General features: G+C 43.5%; 1 protein-coding gene across 2 annotated transcripts in view; it reads left to right on the forward strand.

The window, feature by feature from the left end:
* The window catches only part of TMED8 (transmembrane p24 trafficking protein family member 8), a 38,544-nt gene extending 17,965 nt beyond the window's left edge, over positions 1-20,579 (forward strand). Inside the window, exons 2-7 of one of the 2 annotated variants that reach the window (XR_007128542.1) lie at positions 7,125-7,203; positions 12,381-12,510; positions 14,136-14,262; positions 14,710-15,015; positions 17,192-18,910; positions 19,351-20,579. Coding sequence is in view for 1 of the 2 variants with exons in the window: in XM_047736043.1 (XP_047591999.1) it covers positions 7,125-7,203; positions 12,381-12,510; positions 14,136-14,262; positions 14,710-15,015; positions 17,192-17,409 (860 nt within the window). In the remaining variant the exon portion in view is untranslated. Of the gene's footprint in view, positions 1-7,124; positions 7,204-12,380; positions 12,511-14,135; positions 14,263-14,709; positions 15,016-17,191 lie in introns of both variants that reach the window. The other variant, XM_047736043.1, reaches the window with a different exon arrangement.
* Positions 20,580-21,058: the final 479 nt, after the last annotated feature.

The raw sequence follows: 21,058 nt of genomic DNA on the forward strand, positions 1-21,058 counted from the left end.
GCCACTTAGGCACCCCTCATGGTTCCCTTTTAGATGTGGTTGCTGTTTGTACCTTTTCTCATCAGAAGGAACTGGGACTCCTTAGAGAAATGGCTGGCGCAGAGCATATGTAAGATGAGCTTGGAACTTTTGTTATAAGCAAGACTACTCGGACACAGGAGCCAACTCTAAAAGAGCTCCCAATGGCCAAAACTAGGAAAACTTGAAACACATAAAATATGTTAAAAACTGCATGTTTCTAAAACTACTTTACAAAACCCCCAAATCATTGTATAGAGATTGCTACGATGCTTAGTATTCTGGCAATGAGAGAAGACTCAATCTTCTATCCTGCCTTTCTTTTTTTTTTAAATAGTATTTTTTTTTAAAGATTTTTTTTTTATTTATTTGACAGAGAGAAATCACAAGTAAGCAGAGAGGCAGGCAGAGAGAGAGGAGGAAACAGGCTCCCCGCTGAGCAGAAAGCCCGACGCGGGGCTCAAACCCAGGACCTGGGATCATGACCTGAGCCGAAGGCAGCGGCCCAACCCACTGAGCCACCCAGGCGCCCCTAAATAGTATTTTTTTAAAAAAGATTTTATTTATTTATTTGACAGACAGAAATCACAAGTAGCCTGAGAGGCAGGCAGAGAGAGATAGGCAGAAGCAGGCTCCCTGCTGAGCAGAGAGCCCGATGGGATGCTCTATCCCAGGACCGAAGGCAGAGGCTTTAACCCACTGAGCCACCCAGGTGCCCCTCTGCCTTTCTTTCATGAGTAATACTTCAGAGTAACTAAATGGTTGATGCGGAGGAGATCTTTTTCTTTAATAGAAGAATTCTAACTCATAAATGTGGAAGGTACTAGAACTATGAAAGTCATTTTCTAGTCTCTTATGAAAGGAGGGATCTATTTTAGATAGTGATCATGAAATGGCTAGTAAAGTCATTAGGTGAAATAAGGCTGAAAACATGAACCCACTTACCATTTTTTACATCATTAAAGTTGTGACAAGCATATATTTTGTGCTTCCTGATGTGATACAATAGGAATTTCATGTGCCAGGTCTAGAGTATTCCTGTGAGATCAAAACTGAACCTGAATCTAAATCTCTAGGTTAACACCATCCAAAATAATTTTCTTTGATGATGAAAATGATTCTGTGCTATCCAGTACCCACTAGCTATTGAGTACTTGAAATGTGACTAATCAGACCAGGAGACTGAGTTTTAATTTTTATTTAATTTAAATTTTAATTGAGCTACAGGTTAGTGGCTACTGTAATACAGGACAGCTCTAGATCTAAGATCGATTTACAGGTAATATAGTGAATAGAAGAATCATGAAATCATGAAAATTCAGTCATCCAAATTCCGAATGTGGGAAAATCTGCAGGTCATATGACTTTTCATTTCAACAAATACATTGTATGAAAAACAATGAGGTGAGGAATGATATAGATTAAGACATCTAAGACACAAATAAACTGGCTGTTAGGAAAAAAATAAAAAATCTGAGACAATGGAGGCATTTGAATGTGGATTGGATATTAAATGATATTAAGGAATTGCCAATTTTGCAGTAACAATAATGGTGCCATACCTATATTGAAAGCCTTTTTCTTTAGAGACATATTCTAAATGAATATAATGATGTCTTCACTTTGCTTTAAATAATCCACTGTGTGTGTGGTGGTGGGGCCGTATGGTAGGGAACAAAAGAAACAAAATGTAAAATGTTGTTGAAAAGATAATGAGTACATGAATCTCTGTTCCACTGCTCTCTAATTTTGTGCATATTTAAAATTTTCTGAAATAAAGAAGTTTTAACTAACTAGCATTTAAGTAAAAATTTGAAAAAGAGGGGCACCTGGGTGGCTCAGTGGGTTAAAGCCTCTGCCTTCGGCTCAGGTCATGATCCCAGGGTCCTGGGATCGAACCCTGCATTGGGCTCTCTGCTCGGTGGGGAGCCTGCTTCCTCCTCTCTCTCTCTGCCAGCCTTTCTGCCTACTTGTGATCTCTGTCTGTCAAATAAATAAAATCTTAAAAAAAATTTTGAAAAAGAAAAAAAGTTTTAACAAAGCAGTAATTAATATACCTAAAATGTACAAAGGGAGTAAAAAGGCAAGGGAATAATTTACTCAGAATTCAGAATATGGGGAGATATGATTGGGAAGGGGCATTAGAGGACTTCTAAAGTACAAATAATTACCTCATTACTGGCTAAGTAGGTATTGGTATTAATGTTTTTAGCTTTGTGCCTCGTTTTCATACCACCTTTTGTATTTATGATATGTTTTACAATAAAAAGAAAGAAAGCGAACTGTTAGGACATAAAGAAATCTCACAGAATCAAATTGCAGGAAGCACTGTTGGATATTACGAGAATTAGAAAGTAAGTGGTCAGGTGGGGTCTCTGTGTCTCCTTTCCTCCTGGACCCCAAGGTCTCTTGTTTCTACTTCTCTTTGCGTAAATCATCCTTTTCCTGTCTCTGGCAGTTGTCTTCAGTGCTTAGTCATCTGCTTTTACATGGCCTGTGAAGCCTTCTCCCAAGTGGCAGGCTCTGTCCCTGACCTGAGGCTCTTTAGTGTCTGTTTTGACCTGTGGTACCAACCCCAGATTTTGGGGAAGAGAATTGGACTGACTTTTGGGCAGATGTTCACCAAAAATCAGTAAGCACAGCCAGCATAGTAGATCTTGGTCACAGGGACTGTTCCTTCAAGGCTGTGGACAGGGGAAGTTCTTAAGAAAGGGTTGTAGACTTCTCTGATATAACATCATCATCTATGACGGTGAAAGATTTGAAACAAACTCCAGCTCTAACAATAGAGACTTGAGGATTGGTTAAAGAAATTTTAGTATAGACTATTGGATAATGCACAGTCATTTAAAATTATGATATAGTGCCATTTCTATTGACTCTGAAAAATCAGTAATGTTCAATTACATCTGTGCATGTCCTTTCAGAAATATAAATATAAGAAATATGTGTGTGTGTGTGTGTGTGTGTGTGTGTGTGTATGGATTTGAGTCCTAGAATGAGTGGAAACTCTGAAACATTAATGGAATAATTAATGAAAAGCTGTAAGTTACAGGACTTGAGCTAGTGTGTATTATAGTTCCAACTGATCAACTCATGATACAGTATTTTCCAGTAGAACTTATGGTCTTCATGCCCCACATGAAATTAGTGACTGGAGATAGGAGGCAGGATATATAAACATATAGATGTATATACATCTCTCTCCTCCTTCATTCTCTCTCTCTGTCTATATATATATATATATATATATATACACACACACACACACACACACACACACACACACATATGTATGTGTATGTATATTTATAAATATATAAATATGTTTCTGAAAGGATATGCACCAAGATGTTAACAAAGGTTATCTTTGGCTAATAGGTTTGTGGTTGGTTATATCATTTTTTGTTTCTTTTTTCTAGTTTTTCTACACTGAATAATGGGTTGTTTGTATATTAAAGTCTGAAGGGTAAATGAAAAATGTTTTCTTTTTTTTTTTTTTAAAGATTTTATTTATTTGTCAGAGCGAGAGAGGGAGAGAGAGCGAGCACAGGCAGACAGAATGGCAGGCAGAGGCAGAGGGAGAAGCAGGCTCCCTGCCAAGCAAGGAGTCTGACGTGGGACTCGATCCCAGGACGCTGGGATCATGACCTGGGCCGAAGGCAGCTGCTCAACCAACTGAGCCACCCAGGCGTCCCGAAAAATGTTTTCTTATGTGTATTTAATTTGTTCTACAGTGAGTAAAGCATGCATTAGTATAATTTCAAAAAGTTAATTTGAAATAATATAGATATGCAGAGCCCTGCATTAAAGTTAAAAAGTCAATTATTTTCCAAAAATCTGTTTCAAAAATAGAGCACAGGTGATACTGGGCTTGGAGTAAGTTTATTTATTTTTTTATTTTTTATGTGAGAATCTTTATTTTGACAAATAAGTGCAGTATAAAATATTAGACCCGAAAAGTTAAAAAAAAAAGGTAAAAATAAATATGTTTACAAATTATTGTAGAAAGAATACAAAAGGGTTAAAATTCTCAATGAGGAAAAACCAAAATGTGTCCAGTTGTATAAAGGCTCTTCCCTTGCAAGAAATGGGGATAAAGCTGAAGACCCAGTTTGGTTTCGCTGCTGAAAAAGGTACAAAATAACTTAGAAAAACCAGTCGAGGTCAAACGTGAGCCCACTACTTGTACCTGCCTACTCTTGATTTGAGCAAAGTTGATAACCACAGTGCAAGGCAGAGCTGACGGTAGGACAACGAGGACTTTTCCATCCAGGAGTCTATCCTACCTTCACCTTCAAGTAAAAGCTGAAGAAAAACAAGCCCTTAGTGAAGTCTGAGCTCTGCAGTTGGCTGACCGGATTTCCTCCATTGTAGTGCTCAAAATAGTTTACTTGGCCAGCAAAAACACGGAAGATGGAGTAAGTTTATTTTTATATGCCCTGGAGATCTTGAGTGACTTATTTAGGCTAACAGGGTAAGTCTGCAGTTAAAAAAAATCTAGTGCCAAACCAAGAAACAATCTTTTAACTATAGAGAACAAACTGATGGTTACCTGAGGGGAAGTGGGTGGGTGGGGGATGGGTTAAATAGATGATGGGATTAAGGAGTGCCCTTGTGATGAGCAGGGGGGGGGGGGATTTATGGAAGTGTTGAATCACTATATTGTACACCTGAAACTAATATTACATTGTATGTTAGCTAACTAGAATTTAAATAAAAACTTAAGAAAGAAAAATAAGGAAACACAAAATCTAGTGCCTCAGAGTATTATATCAAGAAATAATATATCCTTATTAAGAGGTCATAGTCTTAGTGTACTCTGTGTGGATTACAACACATCTGAAGAAGTTGTCCATTTTAGCTGCTTCCTTCAAATGGAACAAAGAGGAACAACAAAAGGAGGCCAGTGTGGTCAGAGGTCACCTGAGGGATGACAGAGGACTGGAAATGGTCAGCCTGAGGAGGAACTTGCAGGAAAAGTGATAGCAGGCTGTAAATATTTGAAAGGGTATTGTGGGGAGGGATTGAAGAGCAGAGGTTATTACGAAGTAGATTCTACTTAGGTCAACATAGGGAGGAACTTTGTGTGCACATTATCTCTGTCTGGTGAAAGGACCTCCTCACAAAGTAGCAAAGACTGGGGGGAACATCTGACAATTGCCTGAGACTCCGTTCCTTTGCTGGGAGGTATAAAGAACGCGTAGTCCTCCTGAGTGCCTCTTTTACTCTCTCACAGACTCCCACTCGCAGCACTTCTGACAGCAGATGTGGGATTTTTTCCCCTCACACCAAGTGATTCTGTGACACTGCCTGCGTGTCCTACAATTTAACTGAATTGTGACACTGCCAGGAGATAGCGTCAGATTCCACAGGTTAAGGGCTTCATCCCATGAGAATGTCACCTCCCCACTGTCACCCTGCCCCAGCTTCAGATGCCCGTCTCAGGTAGTAGGTCCCGGGTTACCCACAACTGCTGTCTGATTTGACTATGTGTTGGGGGTTTCCGTGACCTCCTCTTTGGATTTGAGAATTTTCTACGGCAGCTCAGAGAACCCAGGGAAATACTTACATTTACCAGTTTATTAAAAGATATGAGAAAGGATACAGATGAATAGTCAGATAAAGAGACACGGAAGGCAAAGTCTGGGAGGGGCCCAAGTACAGGAGCTTCTGTCCCCTTGGAGTTGGGGTATGTTGCCCATCACCCTACTGGTATATGGATGTGGTCAACACCCTAGAAGCTCTTCAAACCCTGCACTTTGGGGATTTTTATGGAGGTTTTATCATATCACTGTGATCAGTCATTAACTTCATTTCCAGCCCCACTCTCCACTCTAGAGAATGGGGGGTGAGGCTGACAATTCCAAGCCTCTGATCATGCTTGGTCTTTCCAGTGAGCAGCCCCCATCCAGGAGCCCGCCCAGAGTCACCTCTTTGGAACAAAAGACACTGCTATCACCAGAGAAGGTCCAAGGGATTTAGGAACTCCAGGTCAGGAACCAGAGTCAAAGACCAAGTATTAGAACAAAACATACTCATCGTGCCCTTTTCACTTAGGAAATCATCAGGATTTTCAGAGTTCTGTGCCAGGAACTGGGGGCAGAGATGAATGTATGCATTTTCTGTTACATCACAAGAGGAAAGTTGGGTGGCGTAAGCTCGCTCTAAGTTCTTTCTACCTATGAGAGTATGAGCTGATGAACAGAAAAATAAATCTTTTCACATATAAAAAAAAAGTGAGACTAGGTTTAAGTTGAATCACAAATATTTGCCCATCATTTGCACTTTTATGTTGCTACCAAACGCAGACATTTGCAGTATTTGAGGTTTACGTCATTTAAGTTGTTTTTCGTACTGAGAAGTGGACTTTGGGCTTTGGTTTCTCGTGGTCTTGACTAGAGGAGGTTAAGCCAGAGCCTAGCTAAATACACTAAACCATATGCTTTTCTGAGTGCTCAAGGAAAGGCTAGATCAATAAACCATAAAACTTAGTAGCACCTAAAGGTTAGGAGCGTGAATCCTGTCTGCCGTAGCGTCTTTACCTGAAAATGGCAATAATGCCAGCCATAGGCTTGTTATGAACTTGGGAACATGGCTTTCCTGATGCATATTACCTGTCTACTCCTTGAAGCTACCTGCTAGTTCGCCAGTTAGTCACCGGTGAGTGAGTGAGTGAAAGAAAAGACAGAAATCCTTCCCCAGGCTGTAGTGACGTGAGCATACTGAATGTAGAGGTGATACTCCATCCTGTGACGCTGAATTCCAGGCATTTCATCCTAAATCTCACTCTGCCTTCAATGTTTTGCCTAATTTAACCATATGGTTCCTGAGAAATGTGATTGTTGAATTGGAATGAATTTTGTAGGGGCTTGTTTTGGGAAGGAGCATATTTTTTTCATGAATGGGTTATGCCGGTCTGAGAATACTTGGATGTGAGTGAGGACTTGAATAATTTATGCACTGGGCCTCTCAGAAGTGGATGCCCAGAATATTTTTGGAAAGAGAAAGTTGGTTGAAACTGCTAGATTTTTTTTAAAAAATACAAGATAATTATGATTATGTTCCCTCTCAAATACTGAATTTTTCTTTCCTTGATTTTCTAGAGAATGAAGATCTAGAAAACACCAAGGTCACCTCAGTGGCTTCTGCCTCTGATCCAGAACCCCATTCCTCACCTTACAGGTACGGGTAGCAGCTGCTTGGCTCCTAGATGTTTATTGTCTGAGATAAGGAACTGATGAAAAGCATGGACAGCGACTTTCAGGGGGTGGACTGGTTGGAGTGAAGAGTGTAGATGATTTGGTCATTAGTTAGTCAGTCCTTAAGTGTGTTTGGGGGCAATGTCAGATCTCTTTCAGGTGATGAAATTTTCTTTACTCTCAGAGAGCAAAACTGTAACAAATAATGTAGTATCTTCATTTGTCCTTTTCAGAAGCCCAGTTTGAAATGTTAAAACATTAGACATGGATCCCCAAGTGCACTTTCAAGAGAATGTGTGGTTGGTTTTTACCCAGAAGATGCATGAACACACACACACACACACATACATACACACACACTTTTGGAGGTATTTTTTTTTTTAATGTAATTTTTAGATTAAGCCATTATGATGACCTTCAGATTGTTATTCTTAATTTCCTGCTCCATCCATTTCGTCTACCAACTGTCACTGATACCACACTGTATAGCAGAAAGGGAAGAGTTGTACTGAGCTCTGGAATAAGTGGAAACATGAAACGTGCATGGAATAATTAATGAAAACCTGTATTTTGTAGAAATAATGGAGCTAATCGAGACTATAGTCCAGTTGATCTGCTCATGGCACAATTCTGTCCAGTAGAACCACTGTGGTCTCCGTGCCTCACAAAAAGGTGATGGCTAGGGGATAGAGAGGAATATCAAAATATTTAAACAATCTGTTATTCCTTTTTTTTTTTTAAGATTTTATTTATTTATTTGACAGAAATCACAAGTAGGCAGAGAGGCAGGTGGAGGGGGGTGCGGGAAGCAGGCTCCCCGCTGAGCAGAGAGCCCTGTGCGGGGCTTGATTCCAGGACCCTGGGATCATGACCTGAGCCGAAGGCAGAGGCTTTAACCTACTGAGCCACCCAGGCTCCCCAGTCTGTTATTTCTTTTAAAATTATTTTATTTTAAAGTAAAATCTATGCCCAGTGTGAGGCTTGAACTCAAGACACTGAGATTAAGAACCGCATGCTGTACTGATTGAGCCAGCCAGGTGCCCCCAATCTCTTATTTCTTCAGTAGAAGTTCTTTCTTCTTACTTTTATATATGAAATAAAACTTTTTCCCCCCAGAATTCAGATGATGAAAGGTAATGATTAATATAATAATATAGTTGGTGATATGTAGGCGTACTTTTTTGAATTTTTCTCTGTAATAATGACAATAAAATACTTCTTACAGAATATTTCTATTTGCTCAATACTATACTAGGTGTTAAAACAGGGGCGCCTGGGTGGCTCAGTGGGTTAAGCCGCTGTCTTCGGCTCAGGTCATGATCCCAGGTCCTGGGTTCGAGCCCCGCATCGGGCTTTCTGCTCAGCAGGGAGCCTGCTTCCTCCTCTCTCTGTCTCTGCCTGCCTCTCTGCTTACTTGTGATTTCTCTCTGTCAAATAAATAAATAAAATCTTAAAAAAAAAATGTATTATATCATGTAATCCTAACAGCCCTGAAACAGTTATTTTTTTTTCCACAATGAGGAAAACAAAACAGTGAATCGAAAAATTTCCCAAGTTTATAGAGCTTTAGGTTTGTTCTACTCTAAAGCTAGTTCCCATAAGTCACATTAGAAGGGTTTTGAGTTCCATGCTTAGAGCTGCTAGGTTGTTTATGTAACAGTCCTTCCAGAAGACAGAGCTTCCCGAAGGCTTTGATGATAGGAGACAGTTCTTATCCTTATCACATCCCAGGAGAGGAGGTCCTTTCCCTCATCCTGCCATCACCCTTTTTCTGTGCATAGTGATGTGAAGGATATTTGGGAGATGGCTTTTGGCACAGAACTGGTCTTTCCTCCTAAGAGTAAATAAGGTTTTTTGAGTGAGAATGTACAACATTCTTAGAAAAAAGGAGGTTTAATGTTAAAGCTTTGTTTCTAAAATCTCGTGTGCGAAGCAAGAAATCCAGCCCAGAGGACGCCTGAAGTATACTGTTTATGTTTTGTCTACATTAGAACTGGAAGGGCACAGTTCTCTCTCTTTGCTATGAGGCTAGCTTGGCTGGCCATGCTCTCCCCTCCCTTGGGATGCCCTCCCTACTCCGGGTCAGCACACACCAGAAGGTTTACAGTGGGAGTTTTTCCTTGACGTGGTTTATCACTGGCATCAAGTGATTTGCAATTAACTTTCCCAAAATACCCTTTGTTGATTCTTCAGAGCATAAAGTGGTCATGTGAATATTAAATTTATGTGGCTGTTGCATGTCCTTTTTAGAATTTCTTTTTTTAATAAGCAGAACCATATTTGTGCAAAGTAGCATGCACAAAGGCAAAGGAGAGACTTCAGAAGTATACACAGTAAGGTCACGCCAGTGGTCAGATCCACTGTTATATGCTCACATGCCAGCACTCCTCTCTTGCTCCCAAACAAAAATTAACTTATTGATTGATTTATTCAACAAATATTTTGGGGCTGTCTCCTGTTTATTCATTCAACAGGTATTTGCTGAGAGCCTGATTGCTATTTACGTGGCAAGCACTGTTCTAGGCAATGAAGATACCATAAATGACCAAGCAGTCCAAGTCCCTGGTCTCATGGGGTTTACATTCTAGTGGGAGGGCAGTCAGAAAGCAAGTATAACTCATATTTCATAGACTCTGAACTTGATACCAACTGTAAGAAGCACTGTTATTTTATGAACTACCAAGAAAGGGAAGAATGCCCAAGTAGAGAGTCTAATAAGAGACACACACACACACCTCTCCACCCCCACACTGTGGGGCTAGGACACCAAAAGCCTAAACCTTCAGTGAAAAGATAAGAAAAAACGTCCCTCCAGGGGCGCCTGGGTGGCTCAGTTGTTAAGCATCTGCCCTCAGCTCAGGTCACGATCCTAGAGTCCTGGGATCGAGCCCCGCATCGGGCTCCCTGCTCAGCAAGAAGCCTGCTTCTCCCTTTCCCAGTCCCCCTGCTTGTGTTCCCTCTCTCACTGTGTCTGTCAAAAAATAAAGAAAATCTTAAAAACAAAAACGTTCCTCCACACAGAAGGATCACAAGGGAACTTCAGTGTCTCCACTTGGCACTGTGTAAAGAGTGGAAAAAAATATCTCCCCTGAGAATATGAACCACGAGTGTGTAATCACCAGTTTGTGGTCTAAATTCAGCCTGTCAGTGTGGCCTGAACAAAACCCTCACAGAGAACTTATTTCAAGTTGTCTCAGTTGGAAGCCCTTGTAAGTACGGTCAGGAGCAAACACAGATCTCCCGGAGAAGGACTCCATGTCAGTCCTGGGCAGTTGTAAAAGACTACTAATTTTTAGGACATCCCCCATTTTGTTTGTATTAAAATCTGAAAACAAATATACATCTTGCAGTCAACCAAATATGGTACATAATGTTCCGGGCAGTGGTGAGTGCAACGAAGATGAGTGAACAGGGTAAGGGTGTAAGTTCGATGGGGCTAGGATAGGGTGAGCCATTTCACCTCCCGACCTCTGGGGAGCTTCCCTAGAAGTGACAGCTGAGCAGAAGCCTAAAGGAAGGAAGCCCTCAGGTACCTGGGAGAAGAGTATTCTAGGCTGAGGTGATAGTAGGTTCAAAACCCTTGAGTGGGAGAGGGCTTGAGGTGTTTGGGGATTCTCAGAGGTTCAAGAGGCCATTGTGACTGCAGCAGACCAGGCAAAATGACGTGGCCTCTTTCTAGGGGATGAGGGTTCCATGTGACAGGCCTGGCATAAATGCTATGCATACCGGGAGTGAGACCTGTCCATGTCCCTGCCATCAGGCTCACCTTCTAATAGAGGAGACAGATCAGGATAAATAACGTCAAGAAACAAAAGCAGACTGTAATTTCTGGGGTTAAGAGGTAAATAGACTTACAGCCTGGACTAATTTACATTTTACCCAGGATTACCCAAGCAAACCCATACAATCAACAGCATCCCACACCTCTGGTGTTTATAGTGACTGCCTCTTGTTTGTTCTGAGGGAGGCTGGAATGACCTGGATGTCCCAAAATAAGGCTTTATTTTATCTGAAAAAGAGGCAATTTGTAGAGTGATTTTTTTTCTTGTTTATGTTTAAAAAAGAGAGAAAGAAGCTAATAAACTCCAAAAGAAGTCCTTTGTTCCCCCATGATGTCTGTAACACCGTTTTCCTGTCACTTACTCAGTTTTCCTGGGGAAGTGATGCCTGAAAAAGCAGTAGTTCTCAACCTTTACACAATTCAAAGTTGTTGAGGACCCCAAAGGATTTTTTCAGTGGTCTGTATCCATCAGTGTTTACTATATTAGAAATTAAAACTGAAAAATTAAAAAAATGTTGATTAATTTAAAAATGAAAATGATGAACTCATTGCATGTTAATGTCAATATGTTTTTAATGGAAAACAACTATTTTCCAAAGTAGAAATAATTTAGTGAGAGAGAGCGATGTTGTAATTCTCATGTCTGGCTTCACAAAACACAGTCGGATTCTCACATCTGCTTCTGCATTCGTTCTGTTGTGAGATCACATGTCATGTACTGGGAAACGCTAATGTATACTCTTGAAAAGATGAAAATGAAAAAAGGTGATCATATTTTAGAATTATTATAAAACAGTCTTAAGAGCCCCAGCAGTCCTGATAACTGCTACTCTAAAGAATTTACACCCTTCTTGCTGGCAACAGATTTCCGAGAGGCCTGGGGTATGGTGCTTCCGCCCCGGCCCCTCACTCACTTTCTGGTCTCTCTGGAAGCTAGCAGAAAAGGAAGAGAGCAGAAATGACTCCCTCGCTTCCTTAAAAGTAACTCTTCAGATGCTTGTGTTTTAAGTCATTGGGATAGTAGATTAGTGTGCTGAAAAAAGGAAAGAAAATGTTGACCGTCTGTCATTACCCGGTGGCTGGGTGTGCCATGGAGTATGGTGTGAAGTGGAGACGCCGACAGGCTGGCTGCTCGTGGCATGAGGGACGAGGCAAGAGGGATGACCAGAGACCAGAGCGGGACTGTCTCCTGAATCCACGTGCACTCCCTCTGTTGTGGGGAGGGATTTATGGCTTAGGCGAGGCCTAAAGGACAGGAGACCTAAATGTGAGAGCAGAGTTTGGGAGGTGTCCCTCGAGGGATGTTTTAGTCCTAGTTTCTCTAGGACTGCTGTGCCTTTTAAGAGTCTTTGAATTGACATGCTCTCTTCCTCTGAGAGGCCACAGATGGTGTCTCCAGCAAGCGACGATGCCCCAGAGGGTCTGCAGAAGACAGCTGGTGCCTTGGAGGTGCAGGCCTCTGAGGAACAGGAAGTGCTCCCTGCAGACCAGGCCCAGGTCCTCAACAAGGTAGGGAGGACATTGTCGCCGTCTCTTTGGAAGGAGCAGTTTGTGGCACCAGATTTAGATACATCTGGATGGGTTGGAACTAGAAAGCACTGGGGAAGCTCACTTTTAACCATGTGGAGGACGGATATACGGATATACGTGTTGCCCTTGGGGCCCCTCACTGAACTAGCAACTCTTCAAAAAAGCGAAGTGTTGGAGTGAATGCTCACATGTTGTCTAAAATCCTCTGGGTGTGAGGAGCTTTGATATGTGGGATTGTGTTTCAGCTTCAGTTTTCTTCTGGTAGATCTACTTAATATTTATGATAAAGTTTCCCTAGACGTGGTGTAGACAGCAGTGGTCTCCCTGCCATGGAGGAGTGCGTTGTTTGTATCATTATTAACACATCTGTCACAATAACAAATGGTACTAGTGGCAGTGAAGAACGTGCCAAACATTATAATTACCTTTGCATAATGCTTTATAGTTTACAAAGCACTTTTATGCATAAAAATGCTTCATTTACTCCTGAGAACCTGTGAGACAGGTACTGTTATGTTCCCATTTTACAGATGAGGAAACTAAAGCTAAGACCTATCAGTGACTTTACTAATGCTGCGCTGCTAATACGTTGCAAACTAAATCCTTTGTTTAGCCTCCAGAAAAGGAAAGAATCATGTAAGTGGGTTAGCCAGAGTCTCATTTACCTCATTAAGCAATGCAGGTAAAGAACTCTCTTTCTCCAGAAAGAGGTATAATATCTCCAGAAAGAGATATTATAAGAATATAGTTTGGGCATAATTCAAGATTGCTTTCTTTTTCTCTCGCAAATATAGTTCTGGACTCTTAACTGGACAGTCACCTCACTGGCATGCTGACCCGTGTGGGGAGTGGGTGTACATGTCTTGAGTTGCCTGCCGACTGCTTGGAGAAGGAGCAGGAAATGATGGCATAAAAGCAAGAAACAGGAGCATCAAACCAAGTGGTCTGATGTGAAATGCTCAAGAGGGGTTGAAGCCTCTTGCCATGGGCTAGCGAGGGCTTTGAGTTTCAAGTGATGCTTGTACTCTCCATGCAGGTTATGTGTCTGGCAGCAAATGTACCATTTAAATACATTGAAACAGGTAAAATGGTGATTACTTATAGAACACTGTTAGTGGATATGACAGCCGGTGTCTTGGGACATCCCAGTTGTGCCATGGATGAGCCAGAGACAGAGGATATAAATCAGATCCTATCTCTGCAGGGTTTTGGTGACTCGATTGACAGGGATCTGGAGGTTCTCCGTCAGTGGGAACTGTAGCAGGAGGCTGTGTGGCAGAGCGGGAGTTGGGCTAAGCCCTGGATGCCAGTGCTGCCTTGAGGGGGGCGGCTGGGAAGTGCTGTGCGGGCCACGGCCAGATCAGGGCACGGCCCAGAAACGCTTTTGGTGCAGAAGTCGGTAGCAAGCGTGGAGGATGTTCACCGACAAGGATTTTATAAAGGGTCTGGAGTGGGAGAGTGGCAAAAGGAGGAGGGAACACAGCCAGCTGGCATCGAGCAGGGAAGGTGGAGGCAGTAGTGCCGGGGTGGGCAGCGCCTTCGGGAAGGAGGCTGGTTGGACTCTGCCCTCCAGTAAGCGCTCTAATCAGAGTTCTGTTGTGCAGATGGCCAAGTACCAAGTTCCACAAAGGTCCGGGGACATCGTTATGATCCAGTCTGAGCACACAGGAGCTATAGATATCCTTTCAGCTGATTTGGAATCTGCAGATCTCCTGGGGGATCATAGGAAAGGTGAGACCTCTGGGGGTATGGAAGGTGATTTCTCTACTCCTAATGGGGGCTTAAAGAAAGGCAGGCAGGGGGCTTCTGGGTGGCTCAGTCAGTTGGGCCGCTGCCTTCAGCTTGGGTCATGTCCCGGGGCTCTGGAATGGAGCCCTGTGTCAGGCTCCCCGCTCAGCAGGCAGCCTGCTTCTCCCTCTGCCTCTGCCCTGCATCCCCCGTCCCCCTACCCTGGGCTTGTGTGCTCTCTCTTTCTGTCTCAAATAAATAAATAAAATAGTAAAAAAAAAAAAAAAAAAGGGCAGGCAGACTGATGGAAGGAAAGTGAGAAGGTGACTTGTGAAAGGCAGTCAGAGAAGCCAGGAAGGAGAGGGAAGGTCTTCGACTGCAACACCCTCCCTAAACCAAATGCCAGGTGTTCCTCTTGGTTTCTCAGTAGTGAGCTGCTTGTCCTTTCAGTGTCCCCCCCTCTGATGGCTCCTCCGTGCATCTGGACCTTTGCCAAGATGAAGGAATTCAAAAGCAAGCTGGGCAAAGAGAAGAACAGTCGTCTGGTGGTGAAGCGGGGTGAGGTGGTGACCATCCGGGTACCTACCCATCCAGAGGGGAAGCGTGTTTGCTGGGAGTTTGCGACCGATGACTATGACATTGGCTTTGGAGTTTATTTTGACTGGACCCCTGTAACCAGCACTGACATAACTGTGCAGGTCAGTGATTCCAGTGAGGATGAGGATGAAGACGAGGAGGAGGAGGAAGAGATTGAAGGTAAATTTAATTTTAACATAAGTTGCATTTTGCTTTTTCTGGCTCAACCCAACTTCTAGTGACTACTTCCTGTGTTATACCAGTCCTTTTCTTCCTTAGAATGCAAGTGAGGGATCCCTGTCAGCATTCTAAGCTAAACTGAGTGATGCAGACCAAAGTCAGACCCTCAAAGAACATTCTGGTGGGGATGCTATTGGTGCCTTGGTAGAAAGCTTCTTTTGCTTTTTAATCAGTCCCTAGCTATTTCCCCAACATCTCCATGGGGTCAGGGATGGAGTGGGCAGGGAAAGGGGTGGGTCAGTGATGCAGTGGAGAGATCATATGTAAACCTGGGCTTATTTTATATTTCTCTCATAGTTTGGGATATTTACCAGTTTTAGTCTGGAACCAAACTGAGTGATTACAGCTTGCTAACTGTACTCGCCTCTGAACTGTCACAGTTGGCTGACTACTGTTTACTTCTTTCTTCATGCCCAGAGCAGTTTTCTTTTTAAAGATTTTATTTATTTATTTGAGAGAAAGAGAGTGAACTGGAGGAGGGTCAGAGGAAGAGGGAAAAGCAGGCTCCCCATTAAGCAGGGAGCCCCAACACAGGGTTTGATCCCAGGACCCCGAGATCATGACCTGAGCTGAAGGCAGACACTCAACCAACTGAGCTACCCAGGCACCCCCAGTTTTTTTTTTTTTTTTAAGATTTTATTCATCCATTTGACAGAGACACAGCGAGAGAGGGAACACAAGCTAGGGGAGTGGGAGAGGGAGAAGCAGGCTTCCCGCTGGACAGGGAGCTGGATGTGGGGCTCGATCCCAGCACCCTGGGATCATGACCTGAGCCGAAGGCAGAGGCTTTAACCCACTGAGCCACCCAGGCACCCCCAGTTTTTTTTTAATTAAAAAAATTTTTTTATTGAGGTGTAACTGACATAAAATATATTAGTTTGGTGTATACAGTATGATGATTTAATATTTGTATATATTGTGAAATATGCCCAGAGCACAGCACATGCCCAGAGTAGTTTTAAAAGTGGGTTCTGTGTTCCACTCATTTGCAGTGCCTGCTCAGGATGACCCTGAGGCTTTTTTTGTTTTGTTTTGTTTTGTTTCGAAATATTAAGAGTAGGCTCTAAGTAGGTTCCAAGCATCTTGATTTTTTATATAATCTTAAAATCACCCCCTTGCTTCTTCATGGAAGAGCAAGTCTGCAGGGAAATCTTCAGGTATTTAGGCGGGATAACCCCATGTCTTAATTTGCCATTCTGCAGGTGGCCAGGTAGAAGTTCTAGGTCGCTCTGTACAGCATGTTTGTATTTCCTACCTCTGCTAGCTCTTTATTTTTCCTGCTGAATGAAAAGATGTCAGAGTCTTCCCTTCTAAATCTCTTTTCTTGGGGCGCCTGGGTGACTTAATTGGTTAAGTACCAGACTTGACTTCAGCTCGGGTCATGATCTCAGGGTCCTGAGACTGAGCCCCCTGTTGGGCTCCACACTCAGCGGGGAGTCTGCTTGGGATTCTTTCCCTCTCTCTCCCTCCTCCTCTGCTCCTCCCCACTGCTCTCTCTCTCTCTCTCTCTCTCTCAAATTAATAAATAAATCTTTAAAAAATAAAATAGGGGCACCTGTGTGGCTCACTCGGTTAAGCATCTGCCTTTGGCTCAGGTTGTGATCCTGGGGTTCTGGGATTGAGCCCCGCATCAGGCTTCTTACTCAGCTGGGAGTCTGCTTCTCCCCGCCCCACCCCTGCTCTTGTGTGTGCTCTCTCTCTCTCTCTGCTTTCTCTCTCTCTCTCTTTCAAAACAAATCTAAAAAACTAATGAAATAAATATCTTTTCTCTCCCTTGGAAATGTCCACACACTTCTGGAACTAGGTAGGCTCTGTAAAGCTAAATCATTATTATTCAGTGGAGACCTTACTGGCATTTGGGTGGAATGCTTCTTTGCTGAGCAGGTACTATCCTGATGTTCAGTGCTCCTGGACACTTGGGCACCAAATGCCAGTATCACCCACAGGTTGCTGTGATGGTCAGAGGCCAGCAGACATTTCCAAGTTCCTGTGGGAGTACAAGAGCATCTTCCTGGCTAAAAGACCCTAAGTCACCTGGTCCATTCTTTTACCTTGAAGTCAGACTTGTTCTTTCTCTGAAGTCATATCCAAACACTCTGCCATTTTGCTCACACAGACCCTGTCCCAGTTGGCGATGTAGAGAGAGGCTCCAGGAGCTCCCTTCGAGGTCGCTATGGGGAGGTCATGCCTGTGTACCGGCGGGACAGCCACCGAGACGTGCAGGCTGGCAGCCACGACTACCCCGGCGAGGGCATCTACCTGCTCAAGTTTGACAACTCCTACTCCCTGCTCCGCAACAAGACTCTCTACTTCCACGTCTACTACACAAGCTGAGGGCCCGCGGGGACAGGAGGCAGGCGGATGTTCGCTGGCTGGAGCGGGCTGCCAGCCGGTGCCTCTTGTTTCGGATAGGCAAGAGCTAAAAGTCGAGCGTGAGGTGCCTGACCCTCACGTCCTGCCTGGCATGCCTGACTGTTGACCCCACGTAGCTTCTCCCCCCCTTGGCTTCTGCAGGTGATGGTATAGTGCTCCTGTTCTGTGGTCCTTGACTCATGCTCCTCTTGCTTCAGTCTCCAGCAGAAGTCCCTCTGGGAAGGAACCTGTTAGGCAAGAGCCTAAAGGGAGGTTGGTTGGGTGTTGTCTTTTAAATGAGGTCTGTTTTGGTCCAAGGTATTAGTCCAGTCGCTGCTCTCTCCTCTCCCAGAGCCTTTCCTGCAGATGTGTTTAGTGGCGCTCACTGTTCACCTGTTGGAAGTGCTGGAGGAGGAAAAGTGCATTGTGAAGGAGCCTCCTTGGATGGAGTGAGCTCTGTCCAGCCTCTCACCACTGCCATCTTCCCACCTGCTGGTTCTCTGTGGTCTATAGCACAGGCCGGGAGCGCTCACTGCCTTTGGAGGGGGGGGGGGTCAGTGGTCCCGACTGTTCGACTCTGCTTCTTGGCCTCCACTTGCCTTTCCCCACGTCTGTGTTCCGTGCCCTTACAGCAAGAAGGTCCATGCCATCTAAAGTGGTGATCACGTAGTTTAACGCCTGGGGCGGGGATAACCACCTCCATCACTTCCTGCTTCAAGAGTTCGCAACCCGTAGCCTGGGTGCTGGCTATTGGAGGGGAAAGGGTGGGAAGTAGGTACGGGATTGATCTCAGAATCCACATCTTTGAAAGTCAAGTGTTACTGCATTACTTTTTTTTAAAAAAATCAAAGAAGAAGGTATAATCTGAGAGAGAAGGTTAAAAATTAACAACACTTCCGATTCCCCACCATGCTTTTTTATCTTTATGGTAGGAGTGTTATTTAGAAATTTTGCTCCAGAACCCATCGAATTTCCAGAGTTTCTGGATTTAGGTTTCTTGCTTTGAGGGCTTTAAACTTTTGGAGTTCAAAGTCTCTTAGAAAGGTTGATGAAGCTTCACTATTGCTACTGATTGGAGTTGTTCTTTACTAGGCCAAAGCTGGCTTCTCCCCCACGACTGCCTTTCCCACTGTATTAGCCCTGAGGCCTGGAGTGCCCGGGGTGGGGGAGGCTGTCATCGGTGGTCGTAGCAGGAGCAGCAGGGCAGGGCCTCGGGCAGAGAAGGGACCACTGTGGTTGTCTGTGCCTCCTTGTTTCTTATTCCTTATGTTGAGTCTGTTACTGCCTTAGAATGTTGAGGAATAATTCGACTTATTTATTACCTTATTTATTTTTGTAGCACATTTCATTTTGCCATTGAAACAGTTTCCCTCTGTTTCTTAGAAGGCTTCTGTCTCCTTTGAGCCACGTAGGCCACCTCTTCTGTGGAGTCAGATGATGATTTTAGGAAGAGTTGGGAGATGACCATGTTCCCTTCCTACAGGTCAGTCCCGGGATGCTTTGGGAGGACTCTGCCCTTCCAAGATAGATGATGCCATCTTACCTCAGCACTCCCTGTGACGAGTTTTAGGTTGTGAGGGACCTGGCCCATTTACCCAGGATGGAGTACAGAGGAATTGACCTGCCTGTGAGGGACATGGTATGGTTCTGGGATTTCACAGTCCTACTTTGAGGAGTCATCTTCATTACGGTTCCTTTGGCTCGTTCTGTCCTTGTGCAGGTGTCTCACGCCAAGACTCTCCCCACTACGGGGTCAGAGACTCGGAGACCAGGGCCCCTCACAGTAGTTTGTAGCAGCATCTGGGTCCCGGAGCAAAGGGCCAGATGGCCTGCACTTTCTCCGTTCCCCGCGGAGCAAAGCCCCAAGTAGGACAGGATGCTGTGGACTGAGCAGCACCTTACCTCCATTATTTTATATTTCAGTGCATTTTGTAGAAGATGACACTGGCCAGAATGCATCTACCTTGTAAGAAACTAGAAATTATTCTAGTGACTGATTGGCCGTGAAAAGCAGACTCTCTGTACATCACATCATCATGAGATAAGCCGAGTGAGCACTCTTCTGGCACCGGAGTTGAATCACGCCTTAGCTAAGTGAGGATAATCCTTATAAAAGATTTCTACTGAGCTGTTCTCCTTTCAGCTCAAGCCTTGCTTCTTGTTCCTGTTTATTATTAACTTCTGGCTTTCTCTTAAAAGGGAGCTGTCAGGCCGTAGCAAGCTCTCTGGGACTACACTGTTTGTTTATTTTTGCCGTGAGCTGCTCTGTGCTTATTTTCTTTGGCATCCTAGTTCTGGTGCATCAGGGAAGCCCAAGGGGCCTGTTCCTGTCACCTCTGTGTGCCACTTGTCTGGGCACTTTTGAAATCCTAGACATGGTTCCATTTCTTCCTTGCGCTGGCGTGTCTTTGTCCCATTAGTGCAAAATGGCTAACAGAAGATATTTTCACTATCTGATTTATTCCTCTTTTCCTATTCAATTTCTGAAATCACACTTTCGGGACCAAATATTTACTTGCGGAAGCACACGGAATTAGTGAGAATTTTTCAGCCCAGCAAATCCTCAGAGGTCGTCCTTTCTTTCCTTAATGTCTCCCTTTCCAAGTTTAGAGAACCAAACAGTGAAATCAGAGTCATCTGTCTCATCCCGTTCTCCAGAGCACAAATAAATACTAACAGTTGGAAGAGAGCGCTTTGTCGTGGGAGAGAGATTGAAATTCTCTACACAGAGCGGCTGGCTTCTTAAATTTCTTCAGTTTGTTTAGCTTCGCCCTCTGTTGAGGCTTTTATAAAGGAAGACCTGTTTAAAGTGTTAATTTTTTCTAACGTTTTATCACGAAACGTGTTCTGCAGACAGAGAACTTAAAAGAAGCAGATCGTAAATACCCTTAGGTATACCCACCATATAGGTTTTAAAATTATAAGCTGCTAATTGAAACAAAGACGATTCCCCCATTCTTTTCCTTTTGACAAGGGTCCGATTAGGGCGTTCCCTGCACGGACATCAGCTCTCCTGTGTCAGAGGGCCCCTGGCTTTTTAGCAGATTTGTTTCCTCCAGCATGAATTACTTGGGAGGTGGTCCTCCTTCATAAAAAAAAAAAAAAAAGAATTTCTTGATCTCCATCTTTGAAAAACTCATGCTGTATTTCCCTCTCCCTCAGGCCAGAGCTGCACTCTTTCCTTCTCTAACTGACCAGGTCGAGGGAGGGGAACTGTGAGGCTGCTCTGGAAGGACTTCAATCTGTTGCTTTACAACAGGTCCTCAGGTCTCCGAAGTTAAAACTTGATCCTCAGACAATGAAAAGCTTTAGAATGGAAGCAGGTAACAACTTCAAATGCGGCCATTTTTCTTTTCTTTTTAAATAATTCATGCACTTAAAGATTTTTTTTATATTTTAAGAAAGGAAATGTCAGACTTTTTAAAAGTTTATATTGCTCCTCATTAGGTGTATATGAAAGAGTTAAATCTGAGAATTTTCTGTCTTATATTAACCAGTGGGATTAGATATTATTGTTACAGAAAATATCTGAGTTTAGATACTTCTGGTGAACCCTACCCAGTTCCTCTTTGAAAGAATTGGGCAAATCTCAAATCCTAAAGTCTGTACCTTTATATTTTATTTTTTAAAA

Source organism: Lutra lutra, chromosome 7, assembly GCF_902655055.1.
Source record: "Lutra lutra chromosome 7, mLutLut1.2, whole genome shotgun sequence".
NCBI lineage: Eukaryota > Metazoa > Chordata > Mammalia > Carnivora > Mustelidae > Lutra > Lutra lutra.